Below are 23,968 nucleotides of genomic sequence, written 5' to 3'. Positions count from 1 at the left end.
TTCTCGACGGACGGGGGAAGCTCATCCATCTATCCATCCAACCAACCGGTCCTTTTCAGGACCACAATACGCATCTGTCGAAAAGAATTTGTCCCAACCCAACCCTCCATCATCAAATGTTACCAACTAATTCCAGTCGCACAATATTCAAGTTGCGCAATAGAATCGCGGTAGACAGCCACTTACGGGGCATTTCCTAGCGTTCCCAGGTAACAAAATCGTCTATCTCGCTCTATCTAAGCAAAAAGTAAACCTACCAAAGCGAGAAAGGATGATGATTTTCTAACCTGGGTTTCTCCAACGGAGAGCAGCATTTTGTATCGTTCATTTACTCATCCTTTTGCTTGCCTGAGACATTACTTGTGTTTATGAATATTATTCATGTTTGTATGTACTCAATGCATATATGTTTGTGATGAATGCAGTGCAGAATTATGATAAAACGTTTTCGTACAAACAATTATGAACTATCAGTTTTGAAACATTAGCGTACATCGGAGAATTGCTGCATTGTGGTAAACATTGATGGCAATCATGACTTCCTGGCTTGACCTGAAAATAGAATTTCATATCCATGGCGATCGCTTCACACGGGTACCTTGTTGGTGTGGCGTCGCGTACCACTCAACCAAGCAAAGCTATTCTCTAGGCTCCCATGCCAACAACACGCGTGCATCGAGTACTCCATGCAACATTTTTCTAACCAACAAAATGAATCGACATGATTGGAAGGAGGATGATTTCAACATTACTCTTTTGCTCAACATTTCTGGTGGTCCTGAGAAGGACCGTTTTTGTTTGGGGCGAGACTGCCGCTCGAGGGACAGCGACGACTTAGGCACGCTCTCCACGGATGCGACGGGCCAGCTGGATGTCTTTCGGCATGATGGTGACGCGCTTCGCGTGGATGGCGCACAGGTTGGTATCCTCGAACAGGCCGACAAGGTACGCCTCGCTGGCTTCCTGCAGGGCCATCACGGCCGAGCTCTGGAAACGCAGGTCGGTCTTGAAGTCTTGCGCAATTTCACGAACCAGACGCTGGAAGGGCAGCTTGCGGATGAGCAGCTCGGTCGACTTCTGGTAGCGACGGATTTCACGCAGGGCTACGGTTCCCGGACGGTAACGATGCGGCTTCTTCACTCCTCCGGTGGCCGGAGCACTCTTGCGAGCGGCCTTGGTGGCCAGCTGCTTGCGCGGGGCCTTGCCTCCGGTCGATTTACGGGCAGTTTGCTTCGTACGGGCCATTGTACACTGTTGGCTGAGGGTAGCGGGACGTGAGCGTGTCTTTCTCGATGCGAAATGGCTCTGAAATAGAGTTTCACGACTTCCGACGCCCCTTTTATAAGATCGCTCGGCCTGCACACATACGCACTTCCTCGCAGCGAGCGTACGACAGAGGGTACGCATGTGTTGGTGTGGCCTAAAGTGTATATAATGGCGCGGTCTCGCGCCGAGAGCATTTATCGTGCATTGTGAACCTGAACCTTACGGATCAAAATGACTGGACGCGGAAAGGGAGGCAAAGGTCTGGGCAAAGGAGGAGCCAAGCGTCATCGCAAAGTGCTGCGCGATAACATCCAGGGAATCACCAAGCCAGCTATCCGTCGTCTGGCCCGCCGTGGAGGAGTGAAGCGTATCTCTGGCCTGATTTACGAGGAAACTCGTGGCGTGCTGAAGGTATTCCTGGAGAACGTGATCCGTGATGCAGTCACCTACACCGAACACGCCAAGCGCAAGACCGTCACAGCGATGGACGTCGTGTACGCGCTGAAGCGTCAAGGTCGCACTCTGTACGGTTTCGGAGGTTAAGCCCGACGACCCCGCCAGCCAGCGAACACAGCTGTTGCCAGCTCATCTCAACGGTCCTTTTCAGGACCACAATCCGTTAGCGTTGCCTAAAATGCCTACATTTTACAACTTTGATCGATGGTTGGTTTGAAAATATTGAGAATTATTCTAAGTGATCATTGGTGTTCGTTTGCGGTGATTCGAATATCGAACAGAACCAGTGTTCAGGCATGCTCAAAGAGAGACGCCATCTAGTGCAGACGCTGAGACACGGTACCACAGGGTTTTTTTTTTGATTTCGTAGCAACGTACGGAACTGTCCATGAAGTGAGACGAGCAACACGCGCAGGTCCCTTCCCGATTGTGATCAGTGAAAATCAAACATATGTATAGTGTCACAAAAAAGCAGCATTGAAAAGCCTGCCGTCGCACACGCAAGGATCGAGAGAAACGTTACGAAGTGTTGATAGAAACGCTCTCTTTTTGTGTGATTTCTCTGGCGAAGCTTTCGCTACGCTCATGCGTCTCGCGATATGCTATCTTATAAAATAGCTGATTCCTCTGTTGCCCGCACAAATGCAGTTCGTGACCAAGGCCTGCTTCGCACAGATTAAGTGCGAAATCTCAGTACTGTACAATTGTCCGGCCGATCCTAGAATTCGAAAGCCTCATGTGGACTCGTTCACAATAACATATTATTAACAGGATAGAATCATTTCAGTATAAGTGTTTGCGCCCATCGCGTATGCAATCTCCATCAGGATGCTCTACTGCTCCTTAGTTCGATCGGTGCTGCCCAAGCGCCACACATTGCTTAAACGACTGGAAAACAGAAACTCCACTTAAAAACAAAATGACGCGCCCGACCTTTTACCCGACGTTTAATGCGTTCGCGCCTTTTCGCCTCGAGGACGCGTTTATTTAGACCAACGACGACGGTTTCAGACGTTAAGTGTCATCGTTTTTTTTTAAACTATGTCGACGCCTATGAACATGCACATTTAATATTATTGTACCGGCACCAGTGATGGCACCGACGTACGCGTTGTACAAACAACCAGATCACTCCCATTGCCACTCCTTTTGCCACCGCCGCCGTCGTTTTTAGTCCCCCGTGGGGGTAGTTGTGAAAAAATCACAACTCTTCTGGGTGGTGGTTGGTGAAATTTGTGAAGCAATTTTATTCGATCCTTCGATACAATCTCAAAACTGTGTACTATTATCAGACCAAACCCTGTGTGTTGTGTTGTTCACGGCCAAGGCTGGTCCCTGGAATATGGAATGGGAATGCGAATGGAACGAAAACAAAACTAGCATAAGTTAGAAATAAAACTACATTTCTATTGGGGCAATTTTGAAACAGTCCCAAGATACGATTTGGGCATCGAGTATTCGCTGAACCAGCGAAATTGGCTCCGGGTACACACAATAGGACCGGGGTGTAAATCCCATCCAGACCGCCTAGGGGCGTACATAGGGCTGACTACTTTGCTACGGGTACAATCAAGTCACAGAAAGCCAGAAATGGCAGGCCAAGACCGCTCGAGCTTGTAATGCCTGGGAAGAAGAAGAAATTATTTGTTGCGGGACTACAGACTAAACTTGTATGTCCCAACCAGGCCGCTGCTTGACGTGTAGAGGATTGCCGGACCCGTTTTGGCGCCTATTCGCCGAGTCTTTTATCAAAAAGATTGTATGGAATGGAAATACATGTGCAGTCGGTCGGGTCGAGAAACAGCGTAGAATTTGTTTGATTAAGAAAGCATCATCCTCAGTATTGTCCGTGTGGGAGGGTTAATTCCTACCTGTACAAGGTTTGTTATTTTAATTTTTATGGGATGTTTTGGCTACCCTGCACTGAAGGTCAGGCGGATGCGGATCAGGTTAATGAGGCTGTGTGTCAGCTTCTACTTCATCTCGCATGCGTTACCTGAGACAGGCTGGCAGGCTGGGTTGGATACTTGAGCGTTCTCCATGCAGATTTTCGAAGGTACGGTTAGGGAGGGAACAGGAATGGTTCAACATATTCTTTAGCAATACGATTTGTCGCCCTGAAAAGGACGGTTTTTGGTGGAGCAGCTGGTGGCTGGCTAGTGAGCTTAGGCCTTCTTTTCGGTCTTCTTCGGCAACAGCACGGCCTGAATGTTGGGCAGCACACCACCCTGGGCGATGGTCACACCGGACAGCAGCTTGTTCAATTCCTCGTCGTTGCGGATGGCCAGCTGCAGATGACGCGGGATGATGCGCGTCTTCTTGTTGTCTCGTGCAGCGTTTCCTGCCAATTCCAACACTTCAGCGGCCAGGTACTCCATCACGGCAGCCAGATACACTGGTGCGCCGGCACCGACACGCTCGGCATAGTTGCCTTTGCGCAGCAGACGATGGATACGGCCAACTGGGAACTGCAGACCAGCACGGTTCGAGCGGGACTTTGCCTTTCCCTTCACTTTTCCTCCCTTTCCACGGCCAGACATGATGAAGGCTTGGGTTTCAGTTGAGTTCGTTGAGAGCGCGATGCGGCGATGTGCGATGCTTCTTAGCTTGTTCGTTTGTTTTTTTTTTTTTCGTTTATTTATAGAGGCTTTGGGTCTTTGAGACTTCATTCGCCTCTTTCCTGTCTATTGTTACATATGTGTGGTAAAAACTATGGCTTAACTATTGCTTAACTATTATTCTTTTAGTAATTTGGAAACTATTATGCTATAAATTTATAGTTCTCGGTACAGGTTGCTGATGAGTAAAAATCGGATGAGGCGGTTCTGCTGTTGCTTGTCGGGAGACAGTATGATGGCTAGGTCGGTATCTAGTTGGCAGGTGGTTCGGTGTGTAGTGTATCCATGGCAATCGGTAAGGATGTGGCGGACGGTAATGTCGACGCCACAGAAGCTGCAAAGTGGAGGACTGGATCGTTCGAGCAGGTAGGAGTGGGTCAGGCGGGTGTGACCAATGCGAAGCCGGGAAAGGACTCGTTGGATGTGGCTGGAATCGGGATCGTCCCAGGGTGCGGTGTTGTGCTTGATGGAGCGGAGTTTTGTGGAGAGGTCTAGGTTGTGCCAGGTGGTGTTCCAGTGTTGAGCGACTATTGCGTTAGTGAAGCGGATGGCGTCACGGCGCGAAAGAGAGCTGTGCGATTCGGCCGGACGGAGCCGACCTTGGTTGGCAAGACGGTCGGCTTTCTCGTTTCCGTCGATTCCGGAATGACCCGGAATCCAACAGAGGACTATTTCAGGAGATGGAAGGATGTCATCTAGGAGCTGAATGTGTGGGTCTTTTGAGGAACCGTGTTGAAGGGCTGCCAGAACACTAGCGCTATCGGTGAAAATGACGTTCGGAATGTCGGTCCGAAGTCCTTCATCGGCGGCAAGACGGATGGCTATTGCTTCGGCTGAAAAGATAGAGGTGTGGTTAGGGAGCTTGATGGCGCAATTTTCGAGGCTGGAATGGATCCCACAGCCGGCTGACTCCCGATTGACGGAGCCGTCTGTGTAGATGTGGTGATGGTGGTGGTATTTGGTCCGGATCAGGTGCGTAAAGGTGGTATTGGCGATGTGGCTGCTTTTTCCGGTTCCCCGGAGAGTTTGTTTCAGTTCCCAGTCTATGGCAGGAGTGCTATGGTACCAGGGACGTGTTCCCCGGCGGCTGGATTGGATGATCGGAGGAAGCTGGTGGTTGGTGAGTTGTTGCAGGTCGGAGTTAGCTCTGGTAATGAGGGCAGTTGCGTCGATTCCTTTCTCAAGGATCCGAGCTGCAGCTGCGACGAGTCTGTTGGTGATGATGTGCTGAAATGGAAGAAAACCGCTTTCGCAGAGGAGGGAAACAATCGGACTGGTGACAAAAGCACCAGTAGCGTAGCGGATGGCTGTATGGTAGACGGGTGCTACTCTCTTCTCGAAGGTTGCTCGCTCGCGGGAAACAATCTCGATGCCGTAGAGTAGTTTAGGTAGGAGCCAGGCGTTGATGATGCGATTCAGGGTTGAGCGGGAGGCCCGAGCTTTGCCGGTTCCAAGCATCCGGAACAAGTTCAACCGGTTGTTTGCTTCCTTCTTGACCCTGTTGGAATGTGGAAGAAAAGAAAGCCTACTGTCGAAGGTTACGCCGAGTATGTCGGCTATCTTTGTGTTGGGTATTGGTGTCCTATTAAAAGTTATTGGTCGTCGTTGACTGCAAGAGCAGTGTTTGCAGATATGGAGGATTTTGGACTTTGTGTGTGATATTTCGTAGCCAGTCCATCTCGACCACTGTCGAACCTTGTCAACCCCTGTTTGCAGGAGTTTACGAGATTCGCAAGCAGTATGAGATGAAGAGGCCAGGATAATATCGTCTGCATAGAGGAATGCTTGGATTTCTGTGGGAAGGGAGCAAAAAAGAGATTCCATACTGATGAGGAAAAGGGTTGGAGAGAGAATGGCCCCTTGCGGAACACCATTCTCTTGTGTGTAGGGGTTGGATAGTTCGGTTCCTATTTGTACTCTAAAAGTCCTGTCCGTAAGGAAGCTATCAATGAACTTGGTTAAAAGTCCACCAAAGCCCCAACGAGACAGTTGTGTAAGAATGGCATGACGCCAGGTTCGATCAAAGGCTTTGGATAGGTCTATGATTGCTAGGTCTATGTGGTGGTCACTACTGGTGGCTTTATCTAATAGATCGTCCAGCTTGGCAAAGTACGTTTCCGTACCTCTACCCGGCTGGAACGCATGCTGGTTATTGCTAAGGAGATTACGGTCTTGTAGTTCCTGTGTTAATCTACGATTTACCATCCTTTCCAACACCTTAGCAATACAGTTAAGGAGCGAGATTGGACGGTAACTATCTATTTCATTAATGGGTTTTTTGGGTTTAGCAATCGGAACTGTTAAACTGCCTTTCCAGTCCGCCGGGATATTCCCGGAGGACCAGATGCTATTGTAAATGTTAAGAAGTATTAGTTTCGCATACGGGGGCAGGTTTTTCAGCAAAGGATAACCTACGTTGTCAGGGCCGGAAGATTTGCCCTGACATTTTCTGAGGGACCAGTTTAGTTCAGCTATTGAGAAAGGTCTATTGTATCTATGGTTAGTGGCATCTACTAGGGGAAGTGGGATCTGTTCTGCAGTTTGTTTGTGACGACGGAATTGGGGAGAAAAGTTGTCTGTAGCTGAAACATTTGCAAAGTGTTTTGCAAAAGCTTCAGGTACTTCCGCTGGAGGGATAGTGGTAGATGGATTGGTTGGTAGGTTAAGGGTAATGGGAGCATAAGAGCGTTGGTTGCGGCCCGAGAGCACACTCACCCGCCGCCAAAGCTCCTTACAGGTCAAGAGAGGGTTGACATCAGCTACGAACTGATTCCAACTACTCTCTTTCGCTGTCCGGATTGCTTCTTTGGCAAGGCGATTGGCTTCCCGATACCGTTCGGCTAATATAGGTGTGAAAAAATTATCGGGAATATGGCTTGCGCGGCGGAATCGGCGTAGAGCAGCGCGACGGGCTTTGATAGCCCGCGCGACTGTCTCATTCCACCAGGGGACATTTCTTCGGGAGGAAGTGTTGCCTTTTGTACGAGGGATACTAAGGGAAGCTGCTATTTTAATGGTTTCTACGAAGCGGGAAATGGAGGGGTTTTCGTCAAGTGGAAGATTGAATCGGATTTCTGTTTGATACCTTTCCCAGTCAGCCCCCTCATACTTCCAACGGGAGCGTATGAGGGATGGCTGAGAACGAAAGGAGCTATGGATTAAGAGTGGGAAGTGGTCACTGTTGTGTGTGTCTGTGTCAACGGCTATGTGGAATTGAGGTGCCATGGAAGATGACACCGCACAGTAATCTAAGATGGAGCTTTTCCCGTCGGAGGGAGAAACGCGGGTTGGGGTTTGGTTGTAGAGGATTTCTAAATCGACAGAAGGAAATATGCTGTCTAGGAGGTTGCCACGGGAGTTGGTAAGGGGACAACCCCAGGTGCTGTGTTGGGCATTAAGATCTCCGAGGAGGATCAATGGAAAAGAGAGCTGTGAGAGAAGGGTAGGAAGGTCATTTTGTATAGCAGACAACCTGAGGGAGGGAGATAGGTACATGCAGAGGACGGTTGCTTTAAGTGGAGATGTAATTTGTACGGCTACTGATGGGATTGAAGTGGTTAGTTTAATTGTTTTAGTCGGAATGTGTTTAAGCACACCGAAACACACATTTTGGTGTGGATGAGTAGGGTTAATATTAAAAAACCAGTTATATTTGTTGAAAGGAGTGGAAGAAAGAGAGGGTATAGCTTGTGTTTCTTGTAGGGTGATGATGCTGGGGTTATGTTTGGTAATGAGGAGTTTTAATTCATCTAGGTTATTTTTTATGCTTCTAATATTCCAGGATAATGCAAAAAGAGATTGTTGGTTAGTGGTATTCGATGGGTTTTGGGGATCACCGGTAATAGGATGGGCAGGGGATTCAGATCTGTGATGGGGTTTAGAAGCGGTCAAGGAGAAAAAGAGTTACCTAGCTAGGTTTTTTCTTTTTCTTGCTACGGGTGGAAACGGAGGAAGGAGAAGGGATGGTGGAGGAGTTAGGGATAGGGGGAGAGGGAAGGTTGGGGATGGTGGTGGGGGTGGTTGGGGTTTCCTCTTCCGAGGAGGGAGAGCCCTTATTCCCGCGGGCTCGCTTGCGGGAGATGGATGAGGTGGTAGAGGCAGTGTCATCTGTGTCAGTTAGAGTAGTGTCGGTTTCTGATTCTAGTGAACTTTCGTTTTGTTGTTGTTTGATTGTTTTGTTCATGTGTTTTGTGAAGGATTTCATCATTTTGGACTGGTCGCGTATTTGTTTTCTTAGTTCTTCAATAGATGCGTGCAGTGTTTTGATTAGTTCGTCTTGTTCTTTGTTTTTGGCTTCGAGATTGGCAATAATAGCGTCTTTTTCGTCCGTGATTGTCTGTTGTGCGTAGGTTAGTCTTTGTTGGACAAGGGAAGGAGCTACGGGCAAACTAACAAATTTACGGGCTTCGCCAAATGAACAGTTATTGTCTACCTTATATTTGATGATAGCTTCTTCTTGTAGGTAGCGGGGACAGGAACGGGAGAAGGCGTTATGTGGTCCTTTGCAGTTGATGCACACGGGGTCGACGGGGCAATCTCCGTGGGCAGGCGTACCGCAGTTGGCGCAGGCTTGAGCTACCTTGCAGCTCATCTTGGTGTGTCCGTAATGAGCGCAGTTGTAGCACATCATGGGTTTCGGGTAGTAAGGTCGGGTAGAAACTTGCAGGGCACCGAGGCGGATGGTAGATGGTATCGAGGTGGTGTTTATGCGAAGCAGGAAAATGTTGGTGTTCACGATGTCTCCGTTAACTTTTCTCGTGAATCTACGCACAAAAATCACTTTCTGGTCCTTGAGTTCGTTCAAAATTTCATCGTCGTTGAGGTCTTTTAAATCGGGGGAATAGATCACGCATTGGACACTATTAAGGTTGGTATGGGGAGTCACTGTCACAGGGGTTCCGTCGATAAGTTTGGTAAGGGATTGGAGCGTTTGGAATTGTTTGGAGCTACGGGTTTTGATGAGGAGTTTTTTGCCGTTGTCGATCGGTTTTCCGGGCTCGGAAAGTTGACCAGCAAGGGAGGAAAGAGATTTGCCAATTACAAAAGGGTTTTTAGGGAGAGGGGATCCGTCGGTCGTTTGCAAAACTAAGAATTTCATGTCACCGTGTTCGTCTTTTCTGTCCATAAATAGGGGTAAGGACCTCTCATTTCGAGAGGGCCCACCGGGAGGGGGAAAATCCCTCTCGGGGAAAAGTGGGCCTGGCATTATGATGCCGGGCCCAGTGAAAAAGGATTTAAAATGTCCAGTCAGTCACAAAAATTAGAATAAACACTGCACAAAAAATTATCTCTGCGTCACCACACACACTGAACACCAAGAGTCTTTTTCCTCACTTATTCGAATGTCTTTTCACTACGCCACTGCACTAAAGTTATGAAATTTATGGTGTCTCGTCTCACTCTTAATCTCTTAAAACGACCACCACTGCACAGAAGTTACAGAATGTAGCACAAACGGGTACAGCAACACACGGAAAAACCACCGGTAAAATCCCCGGGTAAATACGCACGGGGAAGAATTCCGGGTATCCCAGGTAAACACTGCACTGCACACTATACGGAAACACGGGGAAGCAGCACAGCTGTATGGAGGCGAAAATCCCACGGTAACAGGTCACAAACTAGAGCACACGTAAACACGTCCTTCCAGGATGACTGTCACAGTAAGAATGCTTTTTTTTTTTTTTTTAACGTTAAAGAATTTATTGATGGATATCTTAGAATTAACATTATTAACATATTTTCGCGAGAATCAACTGAAATGTTTTTCAGCGCTCTTGTCGTTTTGTATGCCAAGAGGCAGTTCTTTTTGTTAAATTAAATAATGATGTTGTATGCACTTAGGCTAATTGTTAGTTTAAACTTACAAACTAATTAACAACTTACGAACTAAAACAAACTACTATCTTAAAACTAGCTAACTACCTTATTCTCTAAATATTAGGTTTTTCACCTGCTGGTGTGTGGAAACCGCTGCTGAAGTCTGCAACCGGTTGATGATGTTGTCTGCTATGACGTCGAATGGTGCTGTGTTCGCTGCATCGTAGAGCTCCTCAAGCCGTGTCCAGCTGGGAGCGTCCAGAATTAGTCGGAGGATTCTATTGCAATTGGTTTGTATCTTCAGCAGGTTCGTCCTTGCACAGGTACGCCAGACAGGAATGCCGTACGTTGCTGTGGGCAGGACGATCTGTTTATAGATGGCTATCTTGTTGGATGGGTGTAGCTTGGAGCGTCTGTTGATGAGTGGGTATAGCTTCCCCAATAGGATGAGCAAGCGGATGGATGTTAGCTTGGTGTGGTGATGGAACAGCATACGATTGTCGATGGTGATCCCGAGGTATCGCACCGTCGTCTTCCACGGCAACCGGATGCTGTCGATGGTGATGTGCTGGGTTTGGGGATTGATGAGCTGTTTTGACAGGCGATGGGGGATGATCATCGCCTGGGTCTTGGAGTGGTTGATTTTGATCTTCCAGCTGGAAGCATACTGTCCGATGATGGTCAGCGAACGTTGAGCGCCGCTTCTCAACTCTGCCAACGTCCTACCCTTCGTCGCGATGGCCATGTCGTCTGCAAACAGGAACATGTCCGCACCGACGGGAAGGGTCGGCAGGTCCGCAGTGTACAGCAAATAGAGCAAAGGCCCCAATATGCTGCCCTGCGGAACACCGGCTGGTACTGTAGCAGCACCAGAGGCAGTTGAGGAGACGACGACCCGGAACGTCCGCTGTTGTAGATAGTTGTGCAGGATGTTCACCAGGTGAGCTGGAACCCCGAACCTGCATAACTTGTGGATGAGCCCGTTGTGCCACACGTTGTCGAACGCCTTCTCGATGTCCAGCAGGACGACAGCGGTGGATTTGGAAACTCGTTTGTTCCTATGGATGGTGTTCTTGAGCCGAAGAAGCTGTAGTGTGGAGGAATGGCCGGACCGGAAACCGAACTGCTCCGCTGGGATGAGTTGCCGCTCGTCGACTGCATCGCGAAGCCTCCAGTAAACCAATCTCTCGAAGAGTTTACCGGGAGCACTCAGCAGACTGATGGGTCGATAGCTTGCAGGCAGCGTCGGATCCTTCCCTGGCTTTAGGATCGGGATCACCTTAGCGCACTTCCAGGACTGTGGGAAATAGAAAAGTTGAAAACAACGGTTATAGATATTTACCAGAAGTGATAGCGCCTTTGGTTGCAGTTTTTTCAAAAGAATGTTGAAGATGCCGTCGAAGCCGGGCGCCTTCATGTTCCTCATTCTCTTGACTGCAGCCTTCACTTCTGCTATGGTGGTTTGGTCTTCGGGTGGAAAGGGTGGGTCGTCCGCAACGAGTCGGTCAATCGTCGCAGCCACAGATGACTCATGTGGACTGGGCATCGACAGACCGATCTGGTGAGCACTGGCAAACTGGTGGGCAAGTGCATCGGACTTTTCTGCTGGTGTGTATGCCGTCTGGGTCGTGGCTATGGTGAGTGGTGGTACTGGTCTGGGTTTGGTGCGAAGGACTTTTGCAGTTTTCCAGAAGCTGGGTGCATGGGGAGGTAGCCTTTGGACCATACGCTCGAAGCTGTTGTTGCGGATCGTCTGTACTCGCTCGCGGATGATATGCATAAGCTGCGTGGCCTGGCGTTTCAGCAACAAGTCCCCAGTCCTCTGATACCGTCGCCTCAGCATATTACGTCTGGTGATGAGTGATCGCGTGTGGTCATCGAGAACGAGAATCTCACCACGCACACTTCTCTCCGGGACGCACTCCGCTTCAGCTGCTTTGACGGCACCCTCGAACCGGGCGATTGCTGCGTCAACGTCGGGTATCGCGGGACCAACGTCAGTGTTGTCGATAAGCTGGTCCACGGTTCTCCCAAAGCGAGCCCAGTCGGTGTGGCAGTAGTCCTTTCGCAGTAGAGGTGGATGTCGCGTTGCATTCAGATTCAGTTCCGTTAAGACCGGGAAGTGATCTGAGTTCAGCTCATCGATGGTTGCGGGGTTTGCTGCAGATGAAATTAGAAAGGAAAATATCTATTATTGAATGGATACCTCGGTTGGGGATGTGTGTTGGAGCATCGGGGAACTGCACGACGAAATTTCCACGCTGCAACAGGTCCGCCAGGGCGATTCCATTTGTGTTGCTCCGTACGTTGCCCCACAACTGGTGCCTGGCGTTGAGATCACCCCCAATGAGTGAACGGGCTGGATTGCTGGTGATGATATGTAGCTCTTGTCGGAACGTAGCTCTCCGCGACAGGGTGCACTGCCGCGGACAGTAGACTGCCGTAAGCTGCAGTGGACCGGTGTCGGTATGGAGCTGGACGCCTATTGCTTCTATGGTGGTGGTGTTGTAGTGCGGGAGTAGTGTGTGCCGGATTCCACGTCGGATCGCTATGGCAACACCGCCGCCTCGGGAGGTGGTGCGATCCAGACGATGGATGGTGTAGTTGCCTAAGAAGAAACTCATCTCAGGCTTGAGATATGTTTCCACTATTAGCGCTGCATCGATGTTGTGCCGGACGAGGAAGTCACCGAGTGGAATTTGCTTAGTCCGGACGGACTGAGCATTCCATGTGATGACTCGCAGCGCCCGGTCAGTGAAGGAGCATCAATAGTTCTCCGATAACGGCGATTTGTTCTCCCTTGTTGCGGCAAAGGCGGATCTTCGGGAGCATTCTGCTAAATATAGCGAATAGCTCTTCCGGGCTGAACAGGTCTTCCGATGAAGTTGTGGCTGGAGTTGTGGTTGGTGTTGTAGCTGGTGTGTCTGGAGCGTTCTTGATGTCCTGCAGTCGCTTCGCAAGATTGTATCTCGGTGCTGTGGATTGCAAAGAAGAAGAAGAAGTTGGTTTAGTTTGTGGTACTGTTGGGTTAGGTTGTGGGATACGCGCTGCCGCAGGTCGGACGCTTGGAGTGGTTGGTGCTGACACAATCTGCGCAAAGCTTTTGGCCTTGGGAGCAGTGTGCAACACCGGAGGAGGAATGGAGTGTGGGAGTGTGGTTTGGATGGTGGCTAACGGTGGAAGCGCGTGCCACACGTTAGCTTTGGCTGGTGGAGGAGCAGAGTTTCGACCGTTGGCGCGCTGACGAATCTCGATGTATTTGGCCCGCTTTGGACACGACGGATCATCGGCGCGATGAGCAGCACCACAGTTCGTGCACTTTACTGTGCCCGAACCCGATGGACACTGCTCCGAGAGATGCTCCGCCGCGCAGATGGCACACCGAGGTTTAATTTGGCAATGGCGAGTACCATGCCCAAAAGCCTGACATCGATGGCATTGCGTCGGGCCTTTCTTCCCTCCGCGGTACGGCTCCCATCGCACGATGACTTGCTGGATTGACCGTACTGCCTCCAGCTTTTTTAGCGAGCATGTTCCTCGCTTGAAATGAACCAGGTACAACCTGGTTTGAATGCCCTCTGCGCGGCGCTTGATCTCGAACGCCTCCAAAACGTCGAGCTGGTGGATTTCCTTCAGTTCACAAACGATCTCCGCGAGGTCCGTTTCCGGAAGCCCACGAAGCACCGCCTTGAAGGGACGCATGTTTTTAGCGTCATGCGAAAAATATTCCGCATTCCGCTGCTGCAGGTAGTTAAGGACCTCCTGCTGTTCAGCAGGAGATCGAACGGTGATTGACGTGCCTACGCCGGAGATACGGAACTCTGGTGTGATTCCACGAGCCTGCAGTTCCGGACGCAGGACAGCTACTGGGAGTGACTTCACCGTGATCGGAGGCATTTTTGCCGCCGATACGGGAGCCGGAGCCGATGTACGCCCTGCAGGAACAGCGGGCGTAGCTGGTGTTGTGGAAGGCTTCGTTGTCGGGACTGCCTTCCGTTGTCGCCGGTTTACGGTGACAAATTGTGCCAGGTTATCCTCCTGCACGCTGGTGGATGAACGTGACTCCGTACTGTCCACGCTCATCGTATCGTCAGATTCCTCCGAAGAGGAAGAAACCACGCTCCTCGAGCGCTTGGACTCGGCCGAATCGGAGCTCGATCCTACCGAGTCTGGCTTCCTACTCCTCCTTCTACCACGCTTCGGCATAGCCGAAGTCGAAGCCGAAGCAGGCTACGAGGCTACACTCACGAACAGGCACAAGCGCAGCACACGAACACACACACAGGTACAAATACGATACACGGAGAATCACAGCACAGGTACAGTAGCACAACACGGGCACACCAAGAAGCACAGTCAAGTAGCAGGCACTAATCGCAGGCAGCATAACCACACTGGTCGAAGTCCAGGCACGGAATTATCCAGTAAGAATGCTTGTTCGTTTGTGCCAGAAAACGCGCCCTTTTCTCGTTTATATACCGGGAGAGAAAACGTCGGCAATCTCCTCTCTGGTTGCGCGCCTGTCACCTCAGTTCCAAATAAAAGCCGAATGAAGCGATTGGATCGGTATCAAACGCGTTTCTACTCTCCGACAGTTGGCATCGTACCCGTCGTAAGCTAGCGAAATGGCACCGAAAACCAGTGGAAAGGCTGCGAAGAAATCTGGCAAGGCCCAGAAAAACATCTCCAAGTCGGACAAGAAGAAGAAAAGGAAGACCCGCAAGGAGAGCTACGCTATCTACATCTACAAGGTGTTGAAGCAGGTCCACCCGGACACCGGTATTTCCTCGAAGGCGATGAGCATCATGAACAGTTTCGTGAACGACATCTTCGAGCGCATCGCTGCCGAAGCGTCCCGCCTGGCGCACTACAACAAGCGCTCGACGATCACGTCCCGCGAAATCCAAACCGCCGTCCGCCTGCTGCTGCCCGGTGAGCTGGCCAAGCACGCCGTCTCCGAAGGAACCAAGGCAGTCACCAAGTACACCAGCTCGAAGTAATTCTCGACGGACGGGGGAAGCTCATCCATCTATCCATCCAACCAACCGGTCCTTTTCAGGACCACAATACGCATCTGTCGAAAAGAATTTGTCCCAACCCAACCCTCCATCATCAAATGTTACCAACTAATTCCAGTCGCACAATATTCAAGTTGCGCAATAGAATCGCGGTAGACAGCCACTTACGGGGCATTTCCTAGCGTTCCCAGGTAACAAAATCGTCTATCTCGCTCTATCTAAGCAAAAAGTAAACCTACCAAAGCGAGAAAGGATGATGATTTTCTAACCTGGGTTTCTCCAACGGAGAGCAGCATTTTGTATCGTTCATTTACTCATCCTTTTGCTTGCCTGAGACATTACTTGTGTTTATGAATATTATTCATGTTTGTATGTACTCAATGCATATATGTTTGTGATGAATGCAGTGCAGAATTATGATAAAACGTTTTCGTACAAACAATTATGAACTATCAGTTTTGAAACATTAGCGTACATCGGAGAATTGCTGCATTGTGGTAAACATTGATGGCAATCATGACTTCCTGGCTTGACCTGAAAATAGAATTTCATATCCATGGCGATCGCTTCACACGGGTACCTTGTTGGTGTGGCGTCGCGTACCACTCAACCAAGCAAAGCTATTCTCTAGGCTCCCATGCCAACAACACGCGCGCATCGAGTACTCCATGCAACATTTTTCTAACCAACAAAATGAATCGACATGATTGGAAGGAGGATGATTTCAACATTACTCTTTTGCTCAACATTTCTGGTGGTCCTGAGAAGGACCGTTTTTGTTTGGGGCGAGACTGCCGCTCGAGGGACAGCGACGACTTAGGCACGCTCTCCACGGATGCGACGGGCCAGCTGGATGTCTTTCGGCATGATGGTGACGCGCTTCGCGTGGATGGCGCACAGGTTGGTATCCTCGAACAGGCCGACAAGGTACGCCTCGCTGGCTTCCTGCAGGGCCATCACGGCCGAGCTCTGGAAACGCAGGTCGGTCTTGAAGTCTTGCGCAATTTCACGAACCAGACGCTGGAAGGGCAGCTTGCGGATGAGCAGCTCGGTCGACTTCTGGTAGCGACGGATTTCACGCAGGGCTACGGTTCCCGGACGGTAACGATGCGGCTTCTTCACTCCTCCGGTGGCCGGAGCACTCTTGCGAGCGGCCTTGGTGGCCAGCTGCTTGCGCGGGGCCTTGCCTCCGGTCGATTTACGGGCAGTTTGCTTCGTACGGGCCATTGTACACTGTTGGCTGAGGGTAGCGGGACGTGAGCGTGTCTTTCTCGATGCGAAGTGGCTTCTGAAATAGAGTTTCACGACTTCCGACGCCCCTTTTATAAGATCGCTCGGCCTGCACACATGCACACTTCCTCGCAGCGAGCGTACGACAGAGGGTACGCATGTGTTGGTGTGGCCTAAAGTGTATATAATGGCGCGGTCTCGCGCCGAGAGCATTTATTGTGCATTGTGAACCTGAACCTTACGGATCAAAATGACTGGACGCGGAAAGGGAGGCAAAGGTCTGGGCAAAGGAGGAGCCAAGCGTCATCGCAAAGTGCTGCGCGATAACATCCAGGGAATCACCAAGCCAGCTATCCGTCGTCTGGCCCGCCGTGGAGGAGTGAAGCGTATCTCTGGCCTGATTTACGAGGAAACTCGTGGCGTGCTGAAGGTATTCCTGGAGAACGTGATCCGTGATGCGGTCACCTACACCGAACACGCCAAGCGCAAGACCGTCACAGCGATGGACGTCGTGTACGCGCTGAAGCGTCAAGGTCGCACTCTGTACGGTTTCGGAGGTTAAGCCCGACGACCCCGCCAGCCAGCGAACACAGCTGTTGCCAGCTCATCTCAACGGTCCTTTTCAGGACCACAATCCGTTAGCGTTGCCTAAAATGCCTACATTTTACAACTTTGATCGATGGTTGGTTTGAAAATATTGAGAATTATTTTAAGTGATCATTGGTGTTCGTTTGCGGTGATTCGAATATCGAACAGAACCAGTGTTCAGGCATGCTCAAAGAGAGACGCCATCTAGTGCAGACGCTGAGACACGGTACCACAGGGGGTTTTTTTTTAATTTCGTAGCAACGTACGGAACTGTCCATGAAGTGAGACGAGCAACACGCGCAGGTCCCTTCCCGATTGTGATCAGTGAAAATCAAACATATGTATAGTGTCATAAAAAAGCAGCATTGAAAAGCCTGCCGTCGCACACGCAAGGATCGAGAGAAACGTTACGAAGTGTTGGATAGAAACGCTCTCTTTTTGTGTGATTTCTCTGGCGAAGCTTTCGCTACGCTCATGCGTCTCGCGATATGCTATCTTATAAAATAGCTGATTCCTCTGTTGCCCGCACAAATGCAGTTCGTGACCAAGGCCTGCTTCGCACAGATTAAGTGCGAAATCTCAGTACTGTACAATTGTCCGGCCGATCCTAGAATTCGAAAGCCTCATGTGGACTCGTTCACAACAACATATTATTAACAGGATAGAATCATTTCAGTATAAGTGTTTGCGCCCATCGCGTATGCAATCTCCATCAGGATGCTCTACTGCTCCTTAGTTCGATCGGTGCTGCCCAAGCGCCACACATTGCTTAAACGACTGGAAAACAGAAACTCCACTTAAAAACAAAATGACGCGCCCGACCTTTTACCCGACGTTTAATGCGTGCGCGCCTTTTCGCCTCGAGGACGCGTTTATTTAGACCAACGACGACGGTTTCAGACGTTAAGTGTCATCGTTTTTTTTTAAACTATGTCGTCGCCTATGAACATGCACATTGTAATATTATTGTACCGGCACCAGTGATGGCACCGACGTACGCGTTGTACAAACAACCAGATCACTCCCATTGCCACTCCTTTTGCCACCGCCGCCGTCGTTTTTAGTCCCCCGTGGGGGTAGTTGTGAAAAAATCACAACTCTTCTGGGTGGTGGTTGGTGAAATTTGTGAAGCAATTTTATTCGATCCTTCGATACAATCTCAAAACTGTGTACTATTATCAGACCAAACCCTGTGTGTTGTGTTGTTCACGGCCAAGGCTGGTCCCTGGAATATGGAATGGGAATGCGAATGGAACGAAAACAAAACTAGCATAAGATAGAAATAAAACTACATTTCTATTGGGGCAATTTTGAAACAGTCCCAAGATACGATTTGGGCATCGAGTCGCTGAACCAGCGAAATTGGCTCCGGGTACACACAATAGGACCGGGGTTTAAATCCCATCCAGACCGCCTAGGGGCGTACATAGGGCTGACTACTTTGCTACGGGTACAATCAAGTCACAGAAAGCCAGAAATGGCAAGCCAAGACCGCTCGAGGTTGTAATGCCTGGGAAGAAGAAGAAATTATTTGTTGCGGGACTACCGAACTAAACTTGTATGTCCCAACCAGGCCGCTGCTTGACGTGTAGAGGATTGCCGAACCCGTTTTGGCGCCTATTCGCCGAGTCTTTTATCAAAAAGATTGTATGGAATGGAAATACATGTGCAGTCGGTCGGGTCGAGAAACAGCGTAGAATTTGTTTAATTAAGAAAGCCTCATATCCTCAGTCCTGTCCGTGTGGGAGGGTTAATTCCTACCTGTACAAGGTTTGCTATTTTAATTTTTATGGGATGTTTTGGCTACCCTGCACTGAAGGTCAGGCGGATGCGGATCAGGTTAATGAGGCTGTGTGTCAGCTTCTACTTCATCTCGCATGCGTTACCTGAGACAGGCTGGCAGGCTGGGTGGGATACTTGAGCGTTCTCCATGCGGATTTTCGAAGGTACGGTTAGGGAGGGAACAGGAATGGTTCAACATATTCTTTAGCAATACGATTTGTCGCCCTGAAAAGGACGGTTTTTGGTGGAGCAGCTGGTGGCTGGCTAGTGAGCTTAGGCCTTCTTTTCGGTCTTCTTCGGCAACAGCACGGCCTGAATGTTGGGCAGCACACCACCCTGGGCGATGGTCACACCGGACAGCAGCTTGTTCAATTCCTCGTCGTTGCGGATGGCCAGCTGCAGATGACGCGGGATGATGCGCGTCTTCTTGTTGTCTCGTGCAGCGTTTCCTGCCAATTCCAACACTTCAGCGGCCAGGTACTCCATCACGGCAGCCAGATACACTGGTGCGCCGGCACCGACACGCTCGGCATAGTTGCCTTTGCGCAGCAGACGATGGATACGGCCAACTGGGAACTGCAGACCAGCACGGTTCGAGCGGGACTTTGCCTTTCCCTTCACTTTTCCTCCCTTTCCACGGCCAGACATGATGAAGGCTTGGGTTTCAGTTGAGTTCGTTGAGAGCGCGACGCGGCGATGTGCGATGCTTCGTAGCTTGTTCGCTTGTGCCAGAAAACGCGCCCGTTTTTCGTTTATATACCGGGAGAGAAAACGTCGGCAATCTCCTCTCTGGTTGCGCGCCTGTCACCTCAGTTCCAAATAAAAGCCGAATGAAGCGATTGGATCGGTATCAAACGCGTTTCTACTCTCCGACAGTTGGCATCGTACCCGTCGTAAGCTAGCGAAATGGCACCGAAAACCAGTGGAAAGGCTGCGAAGAAGTCTGGCAAGGCCCAGAAAAACATCTCCAAGTCGGACAAGAAGAAGAAAAGGAAGACCCGCAAGGAGAGCTACGCTATCTACATCTACAAGGTGTTGAAGCAGGTCCACCCGGACACCGGTATTTCCTCGAAGGCGATGAGCATCATGAACAGTTTCGTGAACGACATCTTCGAGCGCATCGCTGCCGAAGCGTCCCGCCTGGCGCACTACAACAAGCGCTCGACGATCACGTCCCGCGAAATCCAAACCGCCGTCCGCCTGCTGCTGCCCGGTGAGCTGGCCAAGCACGCCGTCTCCGAAGGAACTAAGGCAGTTACCAAGTACACCAGCTCGAAGTAATTCTCGACGGACGGGGGAAGCTCATCCATCTATCCATCCAACCAACCGGTCCTTTTCAGGACCACAATACGCATCTGTCGAAAAGAATTTGTCCCAACCCAACCCTCCATCATCAAATGTTACCAACTAATTCCAGTCGCACAATATTCAAGTTGCGCAATAGAATCGCGGTAGACAGCCACTTACGGGGCATTTCCTAGCGTTCCCAGGTAACAAAATCGTCTATCTCGCTCTATCTAAGCAAAAAGTAAACCTACCAAAGCGAGAAAGGATGATGATTTTCTAACCTGGGTTTCTCCAACGGAGAGCAGCATTTTGTATCGTTCATTTACTCATCCTTTTGCTTGCCTGAGACATTACTTGTGTTTGATGAATATTATTCATGTTTGTATGTACTTAATGCATATATGTTTGTGATGAATGCAGTGCAGAATTATGATAAAACGTTTTCGTACAAACAATTATGAACTATCAGTTTTGAAACATTAGCGTACATCGGAGAATTGCTGCATTGTGGTAAACATTGATGGCAATCATGACTTCCTGGCTTGACCTGAAAATAGAATTTCATATCCATGGCGATCGCTTCACACGGGTACCTTGTTGGTGTGGCGTCGCGTACCACTCAACCAAGCAAAGCTATTCTCTAGGCTCCCATGCCAACAACACGCGCGCATCGAGTACTCCATGCAACATTTTTCTAACCAACAAAATGAATCGACATGATTGGAAGGAGGATGATTTCAACATTACTCTTTTGCTCAACATTTCTGGTGGTCCTGAGAAGGACCGTTTTTGTTTGGGGCGAGACTGCCGCTCGAGGGACAGCGACGACTTAGGCACGCTCTCCACGGATGCGACGGGCCAGCTGGATGTCTTTCGGCATGATGGTGACGCGCTTCGCGTGGATGGCGCACAGGTTGGTGTCCTCGAACAGGCCGACAAGGTACGCCTCGCTGGCTTCCTGCAGGGCCATCACGGCCGAGCTCTGGAAACGCAGGTCGGTCTTGAAGTCTTGCGCAATTTCACGAACCAGACGCTGGAAGGGCAGCTTGCGGATGAGCAGCTCGGTCGACTTCTGGTAGCGACGGATTTCACGCAGGGCTACGGTTCCCGGACGGTAACGATGCGGCTTCTTCACTCCTCCGGTGGCCGGAGCACTCTTGCGAGCGGCCTTGGTGGCCAGCTGCTTGCGCGGGGCCTTGCCTCCGGTCGATTTACGGGCAGTTTGCTTCGTACGGGCCATTGTACACTGTTGGCTGAGGGTAGCGGGACGTGAGCGTGTCTTTCTCGATGCGAAGTGGCTTCTGAAATAGAGTTTCACGACTTCCGACGCCCCTTTTATAAGATCGCTCGGCCTGCACACATGCACACTTCCTCGCAGCGAGCGTACGACAGAGGGTACGCATGTGTTGGTGTGGCCTAAAGTGTATATAATGGCGCGGTCTCGCGCCGAGAGCATTTATTGTGCATTGTGAACCTGAACCTTACGGATCAAAATGACTGGACGCGGAAAGGGAGGCAAAGGTCTGGGCAAAGGAGGAGCCAAGCGTCATCGCAAAGTGCTGCGCGATAACATCCAGGGAATCACCAAGCCAGCTATCCGTCGTCTGGCCCGCCGTGGAGGAGTGAAGCGTATCTCTGGCCTGATTTACGAGGAAACTCGTGGCGTGCTGAAGGTATTCCTGGAGAACGTGATCCGTGATGCGGTCACCTACACCGAACACGCCAAGCGCAAGACCGTCACAGCGATGGACGTCGTGTACGCGCTGAAGCGTCAAGGTCGCACTCTGTACGGTTTCGGAGGTTAAGCCCGACGACCCCGCCAGCCAGCGAACACAGCTGTTGCCAGCTCATCTCAACGGTCCTTTTCAGGACCACAATCCGTTAGCGTTGCCTAAAATGCCTACATTTTACAACTTTGATCGATGGTTGGTTTGAAAATATTGAGAATTATTTTAAGTGATCATTGGTGTTCGTTTGCGGTGATTCGAATATCGAACAGAACCAGTGTTCAGGCATGCTCAAAGAGAGACGCCATCTAGTGCAGACGCTGAGACACGGTACCACAGGGTGTTTTTTTTTTTTTTTAATTTCGTAGCAACGTACGGAACTGTCCATGAAGTGAGACGAGCAACACGCGCAGGTCCCTTCCCGATTGTGATCAGTGAAAATCAAACATATGTATAGTGTCATAAAAAAGCAGCATCGAAAAGCCTGCCGTCGCACACGCAAGGATCGAGAGAAACGTTACGAAGTGTTGGTAGAAACGCTCTCTTTTTGTGTGATTTCTCTGGCGAAGCTTTCGCTACGCTCATGCGTCTCGCGATATGCTATCTTATAAAATAGCTGATTCCTCTGTTGCCCGCACAAATGCAGTTCGTGACCAAGGCCTGCTTCGCACAGATTAAGTGCGAAATCTCAGTACTGTACAATTGTCCGGCCGATCCTAGAATTCGAAAGCCTCATGTGGACTCGTTCACAACAACATATTATTAACAGGATAGAATCATTTCAGTATAAGTGTTTGCGCGCATCGCGTATGCAATCTCCATCAGGATGCTCTACTGCTCCTTAGTTCGATCGGTGCTGCCCAAGCGCCACACATTGCTTAAACGACTGGAAAACAGAAACTCCACTTAAAAACAAAATGACGCGCCCGACCTTTTACCCGACGTTTAATGCGTGCGCGCCTTTTCGCCTCGAGGACGCGTTTATTTAGACCAACGACGACGGTTTCAGACGATAAGTGTCATCGTTTTTTTTTAAACTATGTCGTCGCCTATGAACATGCACATTGTAATATTATTGTACCGGCACCAGTGATGGCACCGACGTACGCGTTGTACAAACAACCAGATCACTCCCATTGCCACTCCTTTTGCCACCGCCGCCGTCGTTTTTAGTCCCCCGTGGGGGTAGTTGTGAAAAAATCACAACTCTTCTGGGTGGTGGTTGGTGAAGTTTGTGAAGCAATTTTATTCGATCCTTCGATACAATCTCAAAACTGTGTACTATTATCAGACCAAACCCTGTGTGTTGTGTTGTTCACGGGCAAGGCTGGTCCCTGGAATATGGAATGGGAATGCGAATGGAACGAAAACAAAACTAGCATAAGATAGAAATAAAACTACATTTCTATTGGGGCAATTTTGAAACAGTCCCAAGATACGATTTGGGCATCGAGTCGCTGAACCAGCGAAATTGGCTCCGGGTACACACAATAGGACCGGGGTTTAAATCCCATCCAGACCGCCTAGGGGCGTACATAGGGCTGACTACTTTGCTACGGGTACAATCAAGTCACAGAAAGCCAGAAATGGCAAGCCAAGACCGCTCGAGGTTGTAATGCCTGGGAAGAAGAAGAAATTATTTGTTGCGGGACTACCGAACTAAACTTGTATGTCCCAACCAGGCCGCTGCTTGACGTGTAGAGGATTGCCGAACCCGTTTTGGCGCCTATTCGCCGAGTCTTTTATCAAAAAGATTGTATGGAATGGAAATACATGTGCAGTCGGTCGGGTCGAGAAACAGCGTAGAATTTGTTTAATTAAGAAAGCCTCATATCCTCAGTCCTGTCCGTGTGGGAGGGTTAATTCCTACCTGTACAAGGTTTGCTGTTTTAATTTTTATGGGATGTTTTGGCTACCCTGCACTGAAGGTCAGGCGGATGCGGATCAGATTAATGAGGCTGTGTGTCAGCTTCTACTTCATCGCGCATGCGTTACCTGAGACAGGCTGGCAGGCTGGGTGGGATACTTGAGCGTTCTCCATGCAGATTTTCGAAGGTACGGTTAGGGAGGGAACAGGAATGGTTCAACATATTCTTTAGCAATACGATTTGTCGCCCTGAAAAGGACGGTTTTTGGTGGAGCAGCTGGTGGCTGGCTAGTGAGCTTAGGCCTTCTT

The 23,968-nt window shown here is 49.9% G+C and overlaps 2 protein-coding genes across 2 annotated transcripts; one reads left to right on the top strand and one right to left on the bottom strand.

Moving 5' to 3' along the window:
• Positions 1 to 12,457: 12,457 nt before the first annotated feature.
• Positions 12,458 to 14,572, bottom strand: LOC118516486. Its single transcript, XM_036062415.1, has 2 exons — positions 13,571 to 14,572; positions 12,458 to 13,135 (listed from the first exon to the last, which is right to left on the bottom strand). Exons 1-2 carry the CDS (start codon positions 14,364 to 14,366, stop codon positions 12,912 to 12,914), a joined length of 1,020 nt encoding a protein of 339 aa, XP_035918308.1. The 5' UTR covers positions 14,367 to 14,572; the 3' UTR covers positions 12,458 to 12,911.
• A 5,112-nt stretch (positions 14,573 to 19,684) lies between these two features.
• LOC118516487 (histone H2B) lies at positions 19,685 to 20,059 on the top strand. The gene has a single exon (XM_036062416.1). It carries the CDS (start codon positions 19,685 to 19,687, stop codon positions 20,057 to 20,059), a length of 375 nt encoding a protein of 124 aa, XP_035918309.1.
• The last annotated feature ends 3,909 nt before the right edge of the window (positions 20,060 to 23,968 follow it).

This window comes from Anopheles stephensi, unplaced genomic scaffold (assembly GCF_013141755.1).
Source record: "Anopheles stephensi strain Indian unplaced genomic scaffold, UCI_ANSTEP_V1.0 ucontig302, whole genome shotgun sequence".
NCBI lineage: Eukaryota > Metazoa > Arthropoda > Insecta > Diptera > Culicidae > Anopheles > Anopheles stephensi.
The sequence above is the reverse complement of the archived record's forward strand: the minus strand, read 5'-3'. Positions and strand labels throughout refer to the sequence as shown.